Below are 20,187 nucleotides of genomic sequence, written 5' to 3'. Positions count from 1 at the left end.
CCATTGAAATGAATCAACCTGTATACGGTCCGCAAAAAAAAACGGAACGGACACGGAAAGAAAATACGTTCGTGTGCGTGAGCCCTTGGGTTACTTTCACACTAGGGTTTTGGCTTTCCGTTTTTGAGATCAGTCATGGGCTCTCACAAGTGGTCCAAAACGGATCAGTTTTGCCCTAATGCATTCTGAATGGAAAAGGATCCGCTGAGAATGCATCAGTTTGCCTCCGTTCCGTCTCCATTCCGCTCTGGAGGCGGACACCAAAACGCTGCTTGCATAGTTTTTCTGTCCGTCCTGGGATGCGGAGAGAGACTGATCCGTCCTGACACACAATGTAAGTCAATGGGGACGGATCCGTTTTCTCTGACACAATAGAAGACGGATCCCTCCCCCATTGGACTTTCAATGGAGTTCATGAAGGATCCGTCTTAACTATATAAGACATAATACACCCAGATCCGGTTATGATGGATGCATGCGGTTGTATTATTGTAACGGAAGTGTTTTTGCAGATCCATGACAGATCCGCAGCAATCGCTAATGTGAAAGTAGCCTTAAAAGGAATAGTCAATGGTAAGAATGGTTTTCAGTGGCTATTGCCACAAGATAACACTGTGATATGTGTTAGATAGAAATTGCCCAATAACCTTTTTAAGCCTCATATACACGCCATGTCTGTAGAAAAAATAGATTCCTGAAACACAGATACATGTACATACTATTTTTTACGGTCATCAATAAAAATGTCTATTCTCATCTGGAAGTACAGACAACAAGAAGACCTGCAGTGAGATTCTCAGCTCTGGCACATAGGCTACTTTCACACTAGCGTTCGGGGCTCCGCTTGTGAGCTCCGTTTGAAGGCTCTCACAAGCGGCCCCGAACGGATCCGTACTGCCCCAATGCATTCTGAGTGGATGCGGATCCGCTTAGAATGCATCAGTCTGGCAGCGTTCAGCCTCCGCTCCGCTCAGCAAGCGGACACCCGAACGCTGCTTGCCTGGCCGTGCGGAGGCAAACGGATCCGTCCAGACTTACAATGTAAGTCAATGGGGACGGATCCGTTTGAAGTTGACACAATATGGCTCAATTTTCAAACGGATCCGTCCCCATTGACTTTCAATGTAAAGTCTGGACGGATCCATCTGAACTACTTTCACACTTTTCACACAATTTTTTCTAAACTATAATGCAGACGGATCCAAACGTCTGCATTATAGGAGCGGATCCGTCTGTGCAGACACCAGACGGATCCTCTCTGAACGCAAGTGTGAAAGTAGCCTTAAAGGGTTTCTACCACCTCGTTTTGAGAAATTTAGCTGTCAGACACTAGCGATCCGCTAGTGTCTGCTCTACCAAACAGTGCTATTATAATAGCTTTTTGTGCAGCCGTTTCCATAAAAAACGAACTTTTATCGATATGCTAATGAGCCTCTAGGTGCTATGCGGGCGTCTTTTCAGCACCTAGAGGCTCGGTCTACCTTCACAAAATGCCGCCCAGCGCGTCCCTCCAGCCCGCCATCTCCTCTGGAATGCGATCCTCCCTCTGAGTCAGCGGACGAATTCTCGCGCATGCGCCGTGCACGTCTGTCTTCGGCGCAGGCGCAGTTAATGTCTGACCGTGGAGATGTCTGTGCAGAAATCGGTCAGACATTAACTGCGCCTTCGCCGAAGACAGACGCGCACGGCGCATGCGTGAGAATTCGTCCGCTGACTCAGAGGGAGGATCGCATTCCAGAGGAGATGGGCGGGCTGGAGGGACGCGCTGGGCGGCATTTTGTGAAGGTAGACCGAGCCTCTAGGTGCTGAAAAGACGCCCCCATAGCACCTAGAGGCTCATTAGCATATCGATAAAAGTTTGTTTTTTATGGAAACGGCTGCACAAAAAGCTATTATAATAGCATTGTTTGGTAGAGCAGACACTAGCGAATCGCTAGTGTCTGACAGCTAAATTTCTCAAAATGAGGTGGTAGAAACCCTTTAAAGGGATTCTCCAAAAAAGAAAAAAAATTAAAATACAGAAAAACATTGTTATAAAGAAACTCTTAAATGCCTTTAATTATTTATAACGTCTCGCTTTGTCCAGTGGAGGAATTAAAATGGCTCCTGTCAGATTCCTGGACATGGAATCCATCCTCCTAATGACACTGCAGGACGGTCTGTGTGAGAAAGCAGGAGCCCTATGTAAACTCCGCTCTCTGCATGCATCAGCACTGTGAAGCACTTATCTGTCTGCCTCAGTAGAGAGCTGAAGTCACTTCACCTCAAACACACAACCTGAGGGGTTTCCTAAAGACATTCCTCGGCCTCAGCAGCGGGCGTCTGGTCCTCATTACTACACTTCAGCTTGTGAGTACGCGGTGAGAGGAACGCCATCCTGAAGCACACGGACACAGCTAAGCATGGTGACAGGTCCTCTTTAAAAACGGATAGCACAAAAATACGGTCATGTGCATGAGACCTAATGTGGGCGTTTAAAGTTATCCATCTTATTCATCTTCTGACTAAACATCTGACAGCAGAATGGAGCTAGCAGAGACCATAATTATGGGATCAGACTACACAGAGTTGGTTTGTTGTCTGTTACCGTGGAGTGACATTGGTCTGCATAGGTGCTGTAGACTAAATGTTGACATTTTTAATCAAAGTTATTTATAAAGTTGCTGCATAGGAGTAATGAAAAATGATAGCTTATGCTTAGGATAGGCCATCAGTGTGAGCTCTCGTTGCGATGCCTATTTGCATCTAGTAATGCAGCTGAACCATGTTCCCTTTAATAATAGGATAGAGTGTTGCATTACTAGACACTGCTCTGCCATAGACAGTGACATGGCGGTTACTTTTATTAAAAACAGCCTTGACCTTTTCTTTCTGCTGATAGGTGGGCGAGATCAGCCCCCCCCATACGGATGGCCTACATGTTCTACTTAAAACTCTGTAATTACATGAAATGACTTACTTTGCATTTATCCTGAGTTTTAGGGCTCATGCACACGACCGTGTGCCCCCTGTGGCCGTATTGCGTCCCGCATACAGCGGGTCCGCAATACACGGGCACCGGCCGTGTGCATTCCGCATCATGGATCGCGGACCCATTCACTTGAATGGGTCTGCTATCACAGAGATGCGGAACAGAGGCATGGATCGGAACCCCACGGAAGCACAAAAAAGTAGCGCATGCACCATCAGACCATCGAATGCGGATCGCGAACACCATTCACGTGAATGGGTCCACAATCCGCATGCGGCTGCCCCACGGTCTGTGCCGTGCATTGCAGACCGCAATTTGCGGTCCACAGCACGGGCCCCTTACATTTTGGGCATGAGCCCTTAACCTGTATAAGGGCTTCTACACACATGACTTTTGCCTGTCACGTTTTGATCAAAAAATGTCATAGAAAACACTTGCATTTTTCTTTACTACATACAGTTTTTATGGCATTATGGCCCTTTTACAAACAACTGTGAACCACATATTTTTGTCTGTCATTTTTCCCACTATAGAGATGGATATATGAAAGTGCCCGAAAAACAAAAAAATCCTTGAGCATGCTACACTTAAAAAAAAATGTCAAACACCCTCAAAAAAGCCATCACATTTAGAAAAACACCAGTACCAAAAAAAAAAGCTTATATGTCCTGCATTTAATATTTCCTATAGACTTTCAGCTAACATTTTACTGCAAAAAATAAAAAATAAAATAAAAATACCCAAAACTGCAGGTGCAATAAATGCCACTAAAAAGCTGTGGCCCAGATTTCCTAAATCCTGTAGGTGGCATAAACTTAGACAGGCTGTCTAAGGCACATGACCGTGGTGTGTTTTGTGGTCCGCAAAACATGGATGGTGTCCGTGCGCGTTCTGCAATTTGCAGAACGGCACGGACAGCCTTTAATATAACTGCCTATTCTTGTCCGCAAAACGCGAACACGAATAGGACATGTTATATTTTTTTTGCGGGGGCAACAGATGCGGACCAAAACAACGGAAATATGGACATACGGAAACAGAATGCACACGAAGTAGCTTCCGTTTTTTTTGCGGACCCATTGAAATGAATGGTTCCGTATACGCAAAAAAAACTGAATGGACGCGGAAAGAAAATACGTTTGTGTGCAAGAGGCCTAACTCTGTACAAAGTATTGGTTGGCTTACTTTGAGACAAAATTTTATGCCAGAATTATGGGACAATTTTGGTACAAATGGTGCATGTTAGGCCACACCCCATTTCCAGCAAAATTCCACACTTTCCCGCTAAGCTTCCCCCCCCCCCCCCCCCATTTCAAATAAGTTGGAAAAATGTGTAGAAACCGTAGGTGTGCCACTTTTTAGACAGATTCTAGACTCAGGTACATTAGTAAATCTGGACCTATGTGTGAACCCACCCTTAGCCCCCCTTTTACAAATTTTTAATGCAGTCTTTGTACCTGAAATTAAGATCCACAAAATAGTAATAAAGCATTCAATTATACTTCTCACCCCTATAAGCTACAGTTTCTGATTTTGACCTAAAAATATTGGTAGGGCTACTTTCACACTAGAGTTTTTGCTGAATCCGGCAGGGTTCAGCAAAAACGCTTCCGTTACTGATAATATAACCGTCTGCATCCATTATGAACAGATCCGGTTGTATTTATCTGTAACATAGCCAAGACAGATCCGTCATTAACTCCATTGAAAGTCAATGGGGGACGGATCCGTTTTCTATTGTGGCAGATTGTGCAGAGAAAATGGATCCACCCCCATTGACTTGCATTGGGGTAATGCCGGATTACATAAATGTCTTGCTCCACATCCCAGGACAGAAAGCAAAATACAACATGTTACGTTTTTTTTCTCTGGTCTGGGAATGCAACTAAACGGAATGCATTTTGGAGCATTGCGTTCTGTTAAGTTCAGTTTTGTCCCCATTGACAATGAATGGGAACAAAAACTGAAGCATTTTTTTCCGGTATTGAGCCCCTATGACGGAACTCAATACCGGAAAACTTAAACGCTAGTGGGAAAGTAGCCTAATACAGTTTATACAGCCGCATTAGCTACACTGACAATTCTAAAACTTGAACTTTCCCAGCATTTCTGGTGAGAATGGATCCAGTGCTCACCCTGGTCATTTGCATTTTGGTCAACTATAGTCTGGCACTGTACAGTCGTGGCCAAAAGTTTTGAGAATTACATAAATATTGGAAATTGGAAAAGTTGCTGCTTAAGTTTTTATAATAGCAATTTGCAAATACTCCAGAATGTTATGAAGAGTGATCAGATGAATTGCATAGTCCTTCTTTGCCATGAAAATTAACTTAATCCCAAAAAAAACTTTCCACTGCATTTCATTGCTGTCATTAAAGGACCTGCTGAGATCATTTCAGTAATAGTCTTGTTAACTCAGGTGAGAATGTTGACGAGCACAAGACTGGAGATCATTATGTCAGGCTGATTGGGTTAAAATGGCAGACTTGACATGTTAAAAAGAGGGTGATGCTTGAAATCATTGTTCTTCCATTCTTAACCATGGTGACCTGCAAAGAAATGCGTGCAGCCATCATTGCATTGCATAAAAATGGCTTCACAGGCAAGGATATTGTGGCTACTAAGATTGCACCTCAATCAACAATTTATAGGATCATCAAGAACTTCAAGGAAAGAGGTTCAATTCTTGTTAAGAAGGCTTCAGGGCGTCCAAGAAAGTCCAGCAAGCACCAGGATCGTCTCCTAAAGAGGATTCAGCTGTGGGGTCGGAGTGCCACCAGTGCAGAGCTTGCTCAGGAATGGCAGCAGGCAGGTGTGAGCGCATCTGCACGCACAGTGAGGCGAAGACTTTTGGAAGACGGCCTGGTGTCAAGGCCAGCAAAGAAGCCACTTCTCTCCAAAAAAAACATCAGGGACAGATTGATCTTCTGCAGAAAGTATGGTGAATGGACTCCTGAGGACTGGGGCAAAGTCATATTCTCAGATGAAGCCTCTTTCCGATTGTTTGGGGCATCTGGAAAAAGGCTTGTCCGGAAAAGAAAAGGTGAGCACTACCATCAGTCCTGTGTCATGCCAACAGTAAAGCAATCTGAGACCATTCATGTGTGGGGTTGCTTCTCATCCAAGGGAGTGGGCTCACTCACAATTTTGCCCATAAACACAGCCATGAATAAAGAATAGTACCAAAACACCCTCAGCAACTTCTTCCAACAATCCAACAACAGTTTGGTGAAGAACAATGCATTTTCCAGCACGATGGAGCACCGTGCCATAAGGCAAAAGTGATAACTAAGTGGCTCGGGGGCCAAAACGTTGACATTTTGGGTCCATGGCCTGGAAACTCCCCAGATCTTAATCCCATTGAGAACTTGTGGTCAATCCTCAAGAGGCGGGTGGACAAACAAAAACCCACTAATTCTGACAAACTCCAAGAAGTGATTATGAAAGAATGGGTTGCTATGAGTCAGGAATTGGCCCAGAAGTTGATTGAGAGCATGCCCAGTCGAATTGCAGAGGTCCTGAAAAAGAAGGGCCAACACAGCAAATACTGACTCTTTGCATAAATGTCATGTAATTGTCGATAAAAGCCTTTGAAACGTATGAAGTGCGTGTAATTATATTTCACTACATCACAGAAACAACTGAAACAAAGATCTAAAAGCAGTTTAGCAGCAAACTTTGTGAAAACTAATATTTGTGTCATTCTCAAAACTTTTGGCCACGACTGTATACCGACATGTTTGAAAACTCTCCCACCACATTATCTATCCCCAGGTAAGATTGGTCTGTTGGCAGCTAAGGACTACAATAGAGGTTCTGACTCTACATGCAGATTAAGGGGCTCCTCATTAATGAGAATGTGTGATACATATTCAATAAATTGTTGCTAAAGTGGCTATATTACAGATGAGGCCGGCTGGAACTTGTTACAGATGTCCTCATTAATGCTGTCATTTTATGTTTAAACTATATGTGCACTTTTTTTTAAAACCATTTCACTGGTTAATCTATGCTTTAAAATATTTCTGAACTGGATCATATAGGGTCCCATAGTAAAACTTAATATGGGCCTCACACTTCCCATCCAGATTCCCACTTTCCCAGTGCATCCAAACACTAAAAAAAAAAAATTGTATTTAAAAAAAAAGTTGCCCTCCACCTCACCCACTTTATCCAACTTCTTTGTAGGAAAGAGTTAACCCTGTCAGCCCCGGAGGTTTTTTTGTTTTTGCATTTTCGTCTTTTACTCCCTGCTTTCCTGGGGCCATAAGGTTTTTATTTTTCTATTCACATAGCTGTATGAGGGATTGTTTTTTGCGAGACAAGTTGCACATTCTAATTCCAACATTTAATATTGCATACAATATAATGGGGAGCTGGAAAAAATTCCAAATGGGGTGAAATTGGGGGGAAAAAACAGTTTTATGGGGTTTTGTTTTTACATCATTCCCTATACGGTAGAACTGACCAGTTACTTTCATTCTCCAGGTCAGTTCAATTATGGCGATACCATATAGTTTTTCACGACTAGTATCAACGGTAAACAGTGAGAAGGCCGCGGCGCTCCTGGAGCGCTGTTGCCTTCTCAAACAGCTGATCGGTGGGGGTCCTGGCTGTCGGACCCCCGCCGATCAGATGCTGATGATCTATCCAGCATGCTCTATATTGTGCGTTTTTCACGCAACGCAGGCCCCACAGAAGAGAATGGGGCTGCGTGAAAATTACAAGCATCTGCAAGCAAGTGCGGATGCAGTGTGATTTTCACGCATGGTTTCTAGGTGACGATCGGGATGGGGACCCGATCATTATTATTTTCCCCTATAACATGGTTTTAAGGGAAAATAATATAATTCTTAATACAGAAAGCTTAGTAAAATAGCATTGTTCGCTCAGCCCGGCTTGTTTTCTTTCTTCTTCTTTGATGACCTGGGAGGAAAAGGACTTTTGGTGACGTCACTGCCCTCATCACATGGTCCATCACCAACAAGCGGAGGAGGTGAGTTTAATTAGTTTTTTTTATTTTGTAACCCCTCCATACCTATTTTACTAAGCATTCTGTATTAAGAATTATATTATTTCCCCTTCTAACCATGTTATAGGGGAAAATAATAATGATCGTCACCTAGAAACCATGCGTGAAAATCGCACCGCATCTGCACTTGCTTGCGATTTTCACGCAGCCCCATTCACTTCTATGGGGCCTGCGTTGCGTGAAAAGCGCACAATATAGAGCATCTCGAATGGATTTTCTGCGACTGTTGCGTCGCAGTATGTTGCATGTTGCAGTGCGACACCATAGACTGCCATTATAAAAATTGTCGCGCAACATTGGTGCAACAAAATGTCGCGCGACAAATGTCGTCGTGTAGACCTAGCCTAAAGGTTTACATAGCATCGTAAAGCAACATAATGCTATGTGACCCCATCAGTGCTGCGAGGTCAGGTCGGGAGCTGTTGCATACTCACGCTGCAAGTCCGCAGTATGCAACTCGCTCTTGTAAAGGCCATTGGGTGAAAGAAGGATGAGACTGTTGGATTTTAACATGCCCAATCCTTTTGTTCTCAGGGTAGATAAAACTGCTGTGAGACACCTCTCACCATTTCAAGAACACATGCATGCAAGTGTGCATGTGTATGAGGGAGTTGAGAGGAATAGCTGTCAGCTGAGCAAAGTATATGGCCATCTTTAAGCTAAAAGTTCACACACTGCATATAATATATATCCAACAGAACTGGAAATATGCAGACATCCACATGTCTTACCTACAATTTTTTACAGCAGAATATGATGTTGATTTCACCTGTTGCATTGCAAGTGGTGGAATCTATGGGAAGAAAATGTAGACCATGTAGAGATAAACATGGTCAGAGATGGATTGAGTCTCCCCCCCCCCCCCCCCCCCCCCCAAGTGCTGTCTTTAATAGCCTCAACTTCTTTGCATTCAAAAAGGAGTTTTAGGGCTTATTCACATAACCAATCTGGGAAACACAGTCCATGTGTCGGCCGCATCTTCCGGACCAAACGCGGCTACCTTGACCTAAACTGACTACATCATAGTGTTTTACGATACAGTCAGTTCCTATCTGATCATGGGTCTATTGTACTGTACTCACATAACGATCAGATAGGAACTGATGGTATCATAAAACCATATGGTGCAGTCAGTTTGGGAAAGGGGAGCTGTAGTCAGTCCGAGAGATGTGGCTGACATGTGGACTGTGTTTCCCAGTATGAGCATGATCATGTGAATAAGCCCTAAAGCTGGATTTACACACAATGGTAAATGTATCATGAGGAGAGTGTTTAAAATCAGTTTTGCCGAAGCTTGCATTTGTGCCAAATGTATCAAATGTTGCATGATGTTTGAGATGTTTCTCCACTAGCTAAACCATCCCTTTACTGGAGTAAGATTGCAACAACTTTTGAAAAGTTGCAGTTGATAAATTGGGCTTAAATCAACTCAACAGGCTGACCATGCCCAATATCACTGCAAGTTTTCAAAACTGGAGTGAGTGGGCAAAATCTTTGCACAAATTAGGGTGGGTTTGCATTGGCGTTATGATCAAAAAGTCACAGACCTTTATCATGACTTTTTGAAGACAGCATTCATCCTGGAATGTAGGACTTGATATATTTCCCCCATTGAGTTTTTCATGCAAATATCCTTGCATTTTTTGATTCAGTTTTTTTGGTAAATGCCATTTTTTTAAATCAAAATGCAGTATACTGAAGGTAAGGCCTTTTTATGCATTTTTCTCTACTGGCTTCTCCATAGAACTTTAAAAACACCTGGATAAAAAACACACATTAAAAATGTACATTAAAAAGTCAAAGAAAAACAGCTCAAATTGATGGTGTTTTTACACGCATTTTAAAACAACGCAAAAATTGTCAAAAGAGGCCTTAGGCTACATGCGCACGAAAAAAAACCCGTCAGTTAAAAACTGATATTTTTAACAGCTTTTTTTCACTGATGCTTTTCTGAGAAACGGACGTAAAAATTGACCCATTCAATTGTATGGGGGCAGTCTGTCAGTGAAAAACGGACAAGCTAGAACATGCTCTATTTTTTGACGCCCATTTTTCACTGACCGTCGAAAAATGTGAATAACCCCATAGACTATCATTGGTCTTAAAATGGACTTGTGATGGTCGTTAAAAAAAATTTACATCACATGTCCGTTTTTCACTGTCATGTGCATGTAGCCTAATGTTTTTGACTTTACATCTTAGCAAGCGTCCAAAACCTGCAACGATGCATGCAAAATAATTGATTAAAGTATTCTCTGTTATAATGTCTGATCACCTACAACTGATCGTTCATATCATAAACTTCCGATTATTACTAAGTACTGTCTGAAAAAATCTGACATGGCAGATCACATGTTCAGATTGTCAATAACATCTAGAATGATTGCAGATATAGTCATGATTATTTTAAGCAAGAAAACTCTAGTGTCTATTATCTAGTTCTATTATCTAGTACCCTAATATCAATGGCTAGCTTAAACAGTTCTGCAACACAGTATCAATTTGATATAAGCAATTACTGTGTCTTGTCAAATGCACTGTTTTTGATCTGCTGTGCGCTCCAGTGCATATTGAAAAAAAAGAAGCAATGTCTTGATTAAAATACCATTCTGTGTTATGTACTCAGTTTCTATGCAGAAGTACTTTACTCCATGCTTACAGACTACAAACAACCCCTGTAGTCTGTTGTTAACTTACAGAAAGTAGAAGAAGAGTATGCAGATGGGAGAGAGTAAAGTATGACTGCAGTCAGTAGCAGATTACAATAGGGACGTTTGGGTCAGCAGCCCGGGCCCAGCACCGCTGGGGGGCCCAACGCCGACCCGAACGCCCACATACTGCGGCGTGGCACGGGCGCGCATAGCTCCATGTCCCGTTGCCGATCACCGCCATAGGCTTCAGGCCTAGTAGGCCTGAGGACTATGCGGTAGGGAAATCCCGGCGCAAGTGGGCATGATGACGTCATCGCGAGCCTGTGCCGGGACGCAGCACTGTGACGTGTGCACGCTTGCCTCATCCCGCCTTCCTCTGCGAGCAAGCGCCTGGCCCTGGACATAGGTGAGTATTTAGCTTTTCATTTTTTTTTTCATTTTTTATTTTATGTGCCTACTTTGGGGGACATGTGGGGACAGTGTGGGGAAATTGCTATGTGGGGGCAGTGTGGGGAAATTACTATGTGGGGCAGATTACTATGTGGGGGCAGTGTGGTGGAAATTACTATGTAGGGGCAGTGTGGGGCAATTTACTATGTTGGAGAAATTACTGTGTGGGGGCAAACTACTATATGGGGGCAGTTTGGGGGAAATTACTGTGTGGGGGCAAATTACTATGTGGGGGCAGTGTGGGGGAAATTACTATGTGGGGCAATTTACTATGTTGGAGAAATTACTGTGTGGGGGCAAACTACTATATGGGGGCAGTTTGGGGGAAATTACTGTGTGGGGGGAAATTACTATGTGGGGGCAGTGTGGGGGAAATTACTATGTACGGGCAGTGTGGGGCAATTTACTATGTTGGAGAAATTACTGTGTGGGGGCAAACTACTATATGGGGCAGTTTGGGGGAAATTACTGTGTGGGGGCAAATTACTATATGGGGGTGTTGCTATTGGGGAGGCACTGTAGGGGCAATTATATTATTTTTGGGGACACTATACAGGGATTATTGCCTGGAGCACAATAGAGGGTGTTATTATTACTCGGGGCACTCTAGGGGACATTATAGCTGCTTTGGACACTATAGGAACATTTGGGGTCATTTATCAAACTGGTGTAAAGCAGAACTGGCTTAGTTGCCCATAGCAGCCAATCAGGTTCCACCATTCATTTTTGACAGCTTTTTTGGAAATCCAGTTCTACTTTACACCAGTTTGATAAATGACGCCAAATATGTCTATTAGGGTCACTATTTTTCAGCAGTATAGTACCTTATAGGTATAGGGGCATTGAGGAGCACAACGGGCACAGTATTGGGAGTGGCAGCAGGATGACACTGTGGGGACACCAGGATGGGGAGGTTGATGGAAAAACAGAAATCTAACGTGTCTGTGTTACAAACTGTAGAGCCGAGATGTGGCTGAAAGAATTTGCCATGGTGGTCTGGGTCAAATGGAGGAGAAGAGGAAAGAGAAGGTCTACATGACAGGAGATGTCACTGGATGTAAGAGGTATGTGGTGCTGTATTCTGCTCCATGTTTTTTTTATTATAATTATATGTATTTTAAATTTGGCGACCAAATTTTTCAGTTTAGGACCCAATTTGGGGTCATTTGTGGTATTTTTTTTTAGTCTGAAGATGTCATATGGCCTAGGAAGAGACTGTGGTGATCATGAAGCACCGCAGCTTCTTCATACAAAAAAATAATAATAAACTAAAATGGAAGTAGGGGCCCAAGTTGGGTAGACAGCCCCGGGCCTATCATGCACTTAATCCGCCCCTGACTGCAGTATCACACTATGCACACAGTCTGAAACCAAGGAGATGCAAAACTATTTTATATTTTAATCATGAACAGTTGCTTCTTTTTTTTTTTATTTGGGATGCATTCCAAAAGTGTAAAAACTAGGGGGGGAACTACCGCTGTAGGAGCCATAGTGGCTGCTACGGGGCCCACAAGATCAGGGGGTCCCAGACAGGCAATCATTTTCCCTTCAGTATTTGAGACCATAGCAGGCTGAAAGGAGGGTAATTTAACCTGCTTTTAAACAAGACCAGCCATGGTGCTAGCCATACAATCAGAAATAGAGCCTTTAGAAACTGGGTGGGGAGTGAGATCTGCAAGTAATACCCGTAGATCTCATTCCCAAACATGACTTGGCCCAGGTTATACAGCCTGAGAAAGAGCAGGTAAAAGCCTTCTTCAACCAGCTATGGTCTTGGCAGGCATGGAGGAGGAGAGAGGGCCAGTAGATGACATGCTAATGCTCGATGAGTAAGTACTATGTATGACCTGAGAGGTAATATAGACTTCTGTGAAGGTTATCCTCTCAAGCCCCTATCAATCACAGAACATACCTGATGGTTTTTCTTTCCAGAAAAGGAGAGATAAGAAGAGAGCTTGCCCAGCTAATAACCCCTTCTGTGCCTAATAAGGCCATTTACTGATGTCACAATCCAGATGTTTACCAGCATCTAGATTACAGCATAAAATAAGTCTCACCGAACACTTGCACCCCACACACAGAAACATCAGTAAAGTTTAAATTTTACATTGTCCCTATACTGTCCCCTTTTAGAAGATAAACAATATTATTGTATAAAAGTAGTAAAACATAAAAAAAAATGCATATTTGGTATCAATGTAATCATATCGACCCCGAGAATAAAATGTTATTTAAACCACGTGGTTCTGGAGGGGGGCACTTTTTTGCAGCATTCTCCAACAAATAAGGCCTCAAAGAGGGTGGGTTCTTTTGCATATTTGTATCAAATGGTCATTTCTGGGCAGTTCTGTGGCAATCATAGGTTGATTGGATAGGGGATACAACTGTGGGGATGTATGGTATTAAAAACATTATTATTAATATAAAAAAATTCAATGAATGGCTTTATAACTCTATAAAGTTATAATGGGAATTTATACTATCTTGAAATTACCACTGGACAGATGTCCACCGCTTTTTCTCTGGTGTGTCCAGTCAGGTCTCTTATATGTTATTGTTTGTTTCCTATGTGTAACCACTGTTCTTTGTTGGCACTTAGTATACCAGAGGGAAGTTACATCTGCCTGTCCATAAACACAATCATTGCTTCATGTAGAGCTGCACTTGGATTAGTTAACACTTGTTCCGTAGCTGGTTCACATTTGCTGAGATGTCCTGGAATGTGTAGGAGAAGTCCAATGGCAGGTTTCTGAACTTCTGCAGCCATCCATAGTCAGTATTCCAATGTCTGCTTTTCTTGGTTGTCTTCATCACAACAGTACCAATATGTTGTTGGATGGCATCAGAAATAAATATAACCACAAATGGTCCTACTAATTTTCTGGATGTCTGGGAAGTTAGTGCATTACAAAAACGATTCTTCCTCGCTTTCTTCATGGGATGTATCTGAAGTGGGAACGTTATCCTCTGGGTTAGTATTCTGTATATATATCTGGGTATCCTGAGGGTTTCTAGGAGATGTTTCTGCGCTAAAACAGGAATAAAAGTAACTAAAATGTTAGTTATTGTTAAAAATGTAACAGCGCTCATACAGCACAGACAAAAACATATGGGAACACTTGTATTTGGCAAGATTCACACAGTGCAGTGCAGTGCAGTTTCAGTCTTTTGGGATGAATGCAGGATTTCGAGACAAAATAAAAATAAATGATGTCATAGTTAGATGGAATCTGACCATGCCAAACTGCTGATAGTACTAGGAGATAGCTGGGGAGAGCAGTTCTGGAGGACGCCATGAGGAAGTTTTTAATCTTCATGTATTAAAAATTACACATTATCTAAAGGTTTTGGATTCTGCAAAGTTTCTGTTTTGAAAGTATTTCCCACCCTTGACACGGGAGTGATCCGTGCTGCAACAATTACCACACCGGGACACTGTGCACTTTCAACATTGGACTTTGAATGAGCTGTGCAAACTTTTATTTTTTTCATTAGTTAAAAAATACCTTTTGTGGGAGGTTCTATCATCAGGAGTAGTGAGAATATGGACAATTATTCTGCTTCTTAAAGAGTTGTCAACCTTTTAGTTATTGATGACCTATCCTCCAGGTCATCAATATCAAATGGTTTGGCTTCCAAAACTAGAAATGAGTGAATCAGTCAGTAACTAACCGGGTTTGTTACAAACTTATCAAAATTTCCTCTGGCAGATGAACCCGAAACTTTTCAGGTTTGCTTTGGACAAATACAGTAAAACAGTGCGCAGCGCCATTTTACTGCACATGTCAGCAGGAAAAAGCATGATTGAGAATGAAGAGGGAAGCTCACATGACTGAGAGGAAGTTGGGTTTCGGGGCTTGCCCTGATTGGTTAACAAGCCCTCAGACAGCCTGGATGAGCCAATCAGTGCTGCAGCAGGCAGGGAGGTGCCCTTGCAGAATGACTAAAATGTCATTCTGTGTTGGTCTGTGAATGAGGGTAGAAGGATGTAGCAGTGTCTGACAGAAAACGATCTTAGGGATAGTGTACAGTTACAATCAAGATTCTATTCTAGTGTGAGGGATAGAGGAGGGAAAGGCTAGGAAGAAGAAGAATTGTATAGAATGGGGGAAGGCAGGGAAAGCATTCCGCCAGGGAGTGAGAAGTGAGGAGCTGAGGCAGGGTGTCTTCAAGGGTGTCTTCAATTTGCAGTTACTGCCTTATAACAGAGCTGCAGCTTTTGCAAAAACACTACCTACAAGAACATTTCTTCTCCCCATGATAACAGAAATACAGTTTTTGTGGGGAAAATAAGTTCAAAACTGTACAACATGTGTTTTACCATCCAAAGGATAGATAACATTTGAAATCTCAGTGAAAACACCTAAAAATCCTATACTGAAATCTGTTTCAGAGCATCTACATACGGTTGCTTTTTTTAGTTTTTTTTGGGGTGGGGGGTAGGAAAACATATACATGTGCAATGAGTGTCTTGTGTCTTTCAATACAGAGGGTAGTGTTTTAATGCTCTGAGTGAGTGAAAATGTGAAATACTAAGCCAAAATCGAAATCAGGATATCTCCAGACAATTCAACATTTTGGTTTGTGAAATATAACAACACTAGTGTGCAACGTGTGTCTTATACTATAATACAGAGGTTATCGTTTTAAATCTCTGAGTGAAAACGTGAATTTCTAGACCAAAATCTGGGTCAGGGCATCTCCAGATATAGCAATACAGAATACAGGTGTGCAACACGTGTCTTATAATACAGAGGGCAGAATTTGAAATCCGACTGATAATGGGAAATACTAGTCTGAAATATGTCTCAGTCATCTCCAGACATGTTATTTATTTTTTGTTTTGCCAGATATAGCAATTCAGAGTAAAAGTGTGCGACACATGTCTTATAATACAGAGTAGTGTTGAGTGAATCGAAATTTGATTCTACGCGAATTTCCTCATGCTTCGTGGTAACGAAAGGGGGCATGGTGACACCCAAATGGACCAAGCTGTCATCTGCCAGTGTCCAAAACGTTACTTTTGTCAAAATAAACCAAGCCTGGATTTGGGAGGATTTTCACACTCCTCTGGCTGTGGCCAATAAATAGATCTGGCCTTGCTGACGGTGCCCCATCTTGCCACTGTTGCGGTCTGCCTTCCTGCCTAGCATCATGTTGCCTGCCTACCATAATGTTCTGTATGGCTGCTGCTGCCTCCATCATGCCACTGCCGCCATCATGCCATGCTGTCGCCTGCCTACCACCATGTGGAACGGGTGCGGACCCTTTCATACGGCTGTGTGAATGGGCCCTTACTCTGGATCAACACTTCAGAAGAACAAGCTGAACTGATATATATATTTTTTTTCATTGTTACAGACTATGTCTACTACCACTGATGGCATCAGAGAAAAAGTTCCTGCTGATGGAGAGACACGCTTGTTGATGGTGACCAACTTTGCTCACTGTACACAAATGAAAACATCTGGTTAAAAATATCACAACATTTTCAGAAATAGTTGAGGTCCTTTAAAATTGACCTACCTTCTTTTTCTGCAATACACAACAAGGATGATTACTCCAACCAAGGGGATTATGACCACCACACTGCCTGCTGCAAAGCAAAAAATAAATAATCAGAAGTACATACTATAGACTTGGCCATGACGTATCCTCCAAATAAATCACTTTACAGCAAGACCTGCTTCTCTCACCTACTGCTAAGGTTTCCGTTTTCTGCCAAATACTTGTCTGTGGATCTGCACAAAGAGAACCAAACAGCATATAGCAGTTTCTGAAACTAGTGACCAGTAAATACACATCTTACATTACATTATATATTGATGAAATCAACATACAAGTGTGCAAATAATTTGGGTATTATGCGCAGAGCAAGGGTCATTATTGTTAGTGCATGAGGGTCATTGTTTTTCGGTAGATCCACACATGGCATTTTCCCTGCAGTTATGCTATTCTATATTAGCAGTCATGTTTTCGGAATATGCTGCTCTTTTAAGACATTTATGACACTTCTATGTCAGTTACCATTTTTCGCAGCCAGTATGGAAGTACACAGATGCTGTAGGACTCCGTAGTATGGAGCCATGCAGCCTCCATGCCTTGCTTGAGGTTTTGTTTTTGCAGTGATTTTGTGGTATTCATAGCAAGAAAAAAGGTCACAAATCCTGCACATTTAAAATGTTTTCACACAGTCAATATTTTGGTCAGTGTTTGATCAGTGATATTCATTAGTAATTTTGAACCAAAACCAGGAGCAGGTAAAAAAAAAAAACGGTGCATATCTTTCCATTATCTGCACTCATGGCTTTGGCTCACAATTACTGATGGAAAACACTGACCAAACACTGAGTATGTGAAAGCAGAAATCACAGAGAAAGGTGCACCCCAATGATATGCAACTGACAACACTGGCTAATCCCTCAAGCAGATGTTAAGAGCTGAGACTTTAGCCAATGTATTCCTGTCAGGAACACATCGTGTATGTGAAAGTAGGCCTAAGGGTGGTGTTACACACTGATTTTTGTGACAGTTTTTGATACCATTTTTTGAGTGAAAGCCAGAAGTGGATACAGCAAGAAGGAGAAGTACAAGTCCTTCCTACAGATCTCCTTTCCTTCCTCCCACTTCTGACTTTGGCTCAAAAAACTGCTACAAAAAGTTGCATGTGACACCACCATAGAATCACTTTTTTGCATAGTTTTAAAACACATGTAAAAACATGTGTTTTAAGATTTTAAATGGCATTTTTACACTCATATTGTTTTTTTGGAAGTTTTGAAGAGAAGCCATCTACGCCATTGTGGAATTTCGAGTCACACTTTCTACTTTTTACAATTTCCATTTATACTTGTGACCTCTGCTTCATTGCTGTCTGGAATTGGATGGTTTTCACAGTTCTAGTTGATGGACCCCATCAATCAGGGTCCTAATGCCATGTCAAAAAAACAAAAATTCAGGGAAACCCCTTTTATCACAATCCACCAATCTTCCATACTCATGATAATGATCATTGCATTGCAGCCAGTCTTCGGTGGAATAATTCATACATACAATCCCACCATCAACATAATAGACTGAACTGGCCAACTAGGGAATCCATTTTTTTTAAATCCTTGAGCACAATGGCAAACGACTGGTCATATTAAGCGGATAATGTCATACATATGTAATCTTCGCCAATAGCTGAAATTTTTCAACCCAGCCGATCATGATTTTGGCCATCGCTAACAGCTGTTGACATTATGGTCAGAAGACTGCCATGTTTTGTCACCTCAACTCGTCTGTATAGCTAGCTTTACACTAAATAGAAATTAATTTTCTGGACAATTGTTGTAAACAGTCATAAGAATACTCGTTTCTGATAATCATGCTGGTGATCAGCCGATAAATGAGCAAACTCTTCTTTGTCTACTGATTTGCATCTTTCCTCAGGATGAAAGATGCAAACATTTTTGTCAGCACGTCTCCCTGTGTAATCACGGATGTACTACCTATTATGAATAGGATGAGGGAGGAATGACCGCCGTAGCAATCATTCTTCTCATTCACTTTGCATCAGTCTGTCTGTTTACCATCCATCGTGCTCACCCTGTCTGAACGTTGGGCAGTGTAATGGGGCGCTAAGGTAATTCATGAACATCCATGTATCCAGTCCAAGGTCCACAAGTAAGGTATTTATCGTTTGGATACCATAAAACTACATGTAAACTATACAAATATATATACATGATGAATATCAGAAATGGTTATTACTGCTGATCAATATTTTAAGTTGTCACTGACCTGGGGGGCTTGTACTTTGCACAGGAGTTAAAAAATGAGTAGCAGTGCTTTGTTTCACTGTTGCAGTATAAACAGTTTTTTCCATTACAGCTGCGGTCGTCGAAACAGTGGTTTGCTCACTTACTGTCTTCCCAGTATCTTTAGGAAATAGCGTCTGTGTAATAAACTGTAGTCCTGAAAACAAGATATATGGAAAGTTAACATCTCAATTCAAATGTCTAATGGAAGCTAGAGAGTACACTGGCACACACCAAGGAGGCACCAGTATGTGTTGGAAGGCAGAAAGGCTCAGTTTCAAGATTATATGTGCACTACTTAGGTCAAAAATAAATTAAAAAATGTTGGAAAATATTTCTACATGAATATCAAAATATAAATTGGCCAGGACTATCAGAAATATTGTTTAGATTTAGTGATGATTTTTTTCCTATGAGCTGGCATACAGTTGAGCTATAATTTACACCACCTTGCCAAGCAATAGAGGCCATACCAATACAATCAAAGGGTATATTAGACAGCCCAATTTAACAGGTGATTTTTGGAAAGGAAGCGTTCCTTCCGGGCAATCATCTGCTCACTAGTGGAGGAGACCACTGCAATTACATGCAGCGATCTCTTCCTATGTATAGGAAGGAGCGATCCCCATGCCATCGCTCTTCCCTATACTGAATCATTGTTTGTTGGCAGCGGATCGTTATTAGGCACCACGATCTGCCACCTGCAAAAAATTGCGGTTCCACAAAAGAATACGGATGACATCTGTATGCCATCCGTTTTTTTTGCGTATCCATTGTAACAATGCCTAATACGGACAAAAATAGGACATGTTCTATTTTTTTTTTGCGGGGCTACGGAACGGACATACTGATGCGGACCGCATTTTTTGTGGACCCATTGAAAGGAAATGAATGGGTCCGCATCCTATCCGCAAAAAAAAAAACCTGAACGGACATGGAAACAAAGTTCGTGTGCACGTAGCCTAAGGCTGAGATCAGTTATTTCCATCAGTTATTGTGAGCCAAAACTAGCAGTGAAGCCTACTCATACATCAGGTCTAATGAAATGATTTTTGACCCGCTTCTAGTTTTGGCTCACAATAACTGATGGAAATACCTGACCAAATAACTGAAGTGTTAACTCAGCCTAAGTCTCACCCACACCTACTTTTCAGAAAACCGATAAGCATGGTCAGGGGCGTAGCTAAAGGCTCATGGGCCCTGGTGCAAGAGTTTGTGCTTTGAGGCCAAGGGCAGGGAAGAACATATGTAGCCTTCGTGCTGTCTGAGGCAAAAATGTTA

The 20,187-nt window shown here is 42.1% G+C and overlaps 1 protein-coding gene across 5 annotated transcripts in view; it reads right to left on the bottom strand.

The window, feature by feature from the left end:
* Positions 1 to 13,237: 13,237 nt before the first annotated feature.
* IL15RA (interleukin 15 receptor subunit alpha) overlaps positions 13,238 to 20,187 on the bottom strand; it is an 84,575-nt gene continuing 77,625 nt past the window's right edge. For 3 of the 5 annotated variants that reach the window (XM_040413339.1, XM_040413334.1, XM_040413343.1), the window contains 4 exons: positions 18,890 to 19,063; positions 16,801 to 16,845; positions 16,631 to 16,700; positions 13,238 to 14,133 (listed from right to left, as the gene is read on the bottom strand). In XM_040413339.1, coding sequence (XP_040269273.1) covers positions 14,010 to 14,133; positions 16,631 to 16,700; positions 16,801 to 16,845; positions 18,890 to 19,063 — 413 coding nt within the window. In that variant the 3' untranslated portion in view covers positions 13,238 to 14,009. The remainder of the gene's footprint in view (positions 14,134 to 16,630; positions 16,701 to 16,800; positions 16,846 to 18,889; positions 19,064 to 20,187) is intronic. The other 2 variants (XM_040413338.1, XM_040413337.1) reach the window with 2 other exon arrangements.

The sequence above is a fragment of the Bufo bufo genome, chromosome 1, assembly GCF_905171765.1.
Source record: "Bufo bufo chromosome 1, aBufBuf1.1, whole genome shotgun sequence".
Taxonomy (NCBI): Eukaryota; Metazoa; Chordata; class Amphibia; order Anura; family Bufonidae; genus Bufo; species Bufo bufo.
The sequence above is the reverse complement of the archived record's forward strand: the minus strand, read 5'-3'. Positions and strand labels throughout refer to the sequence as shown.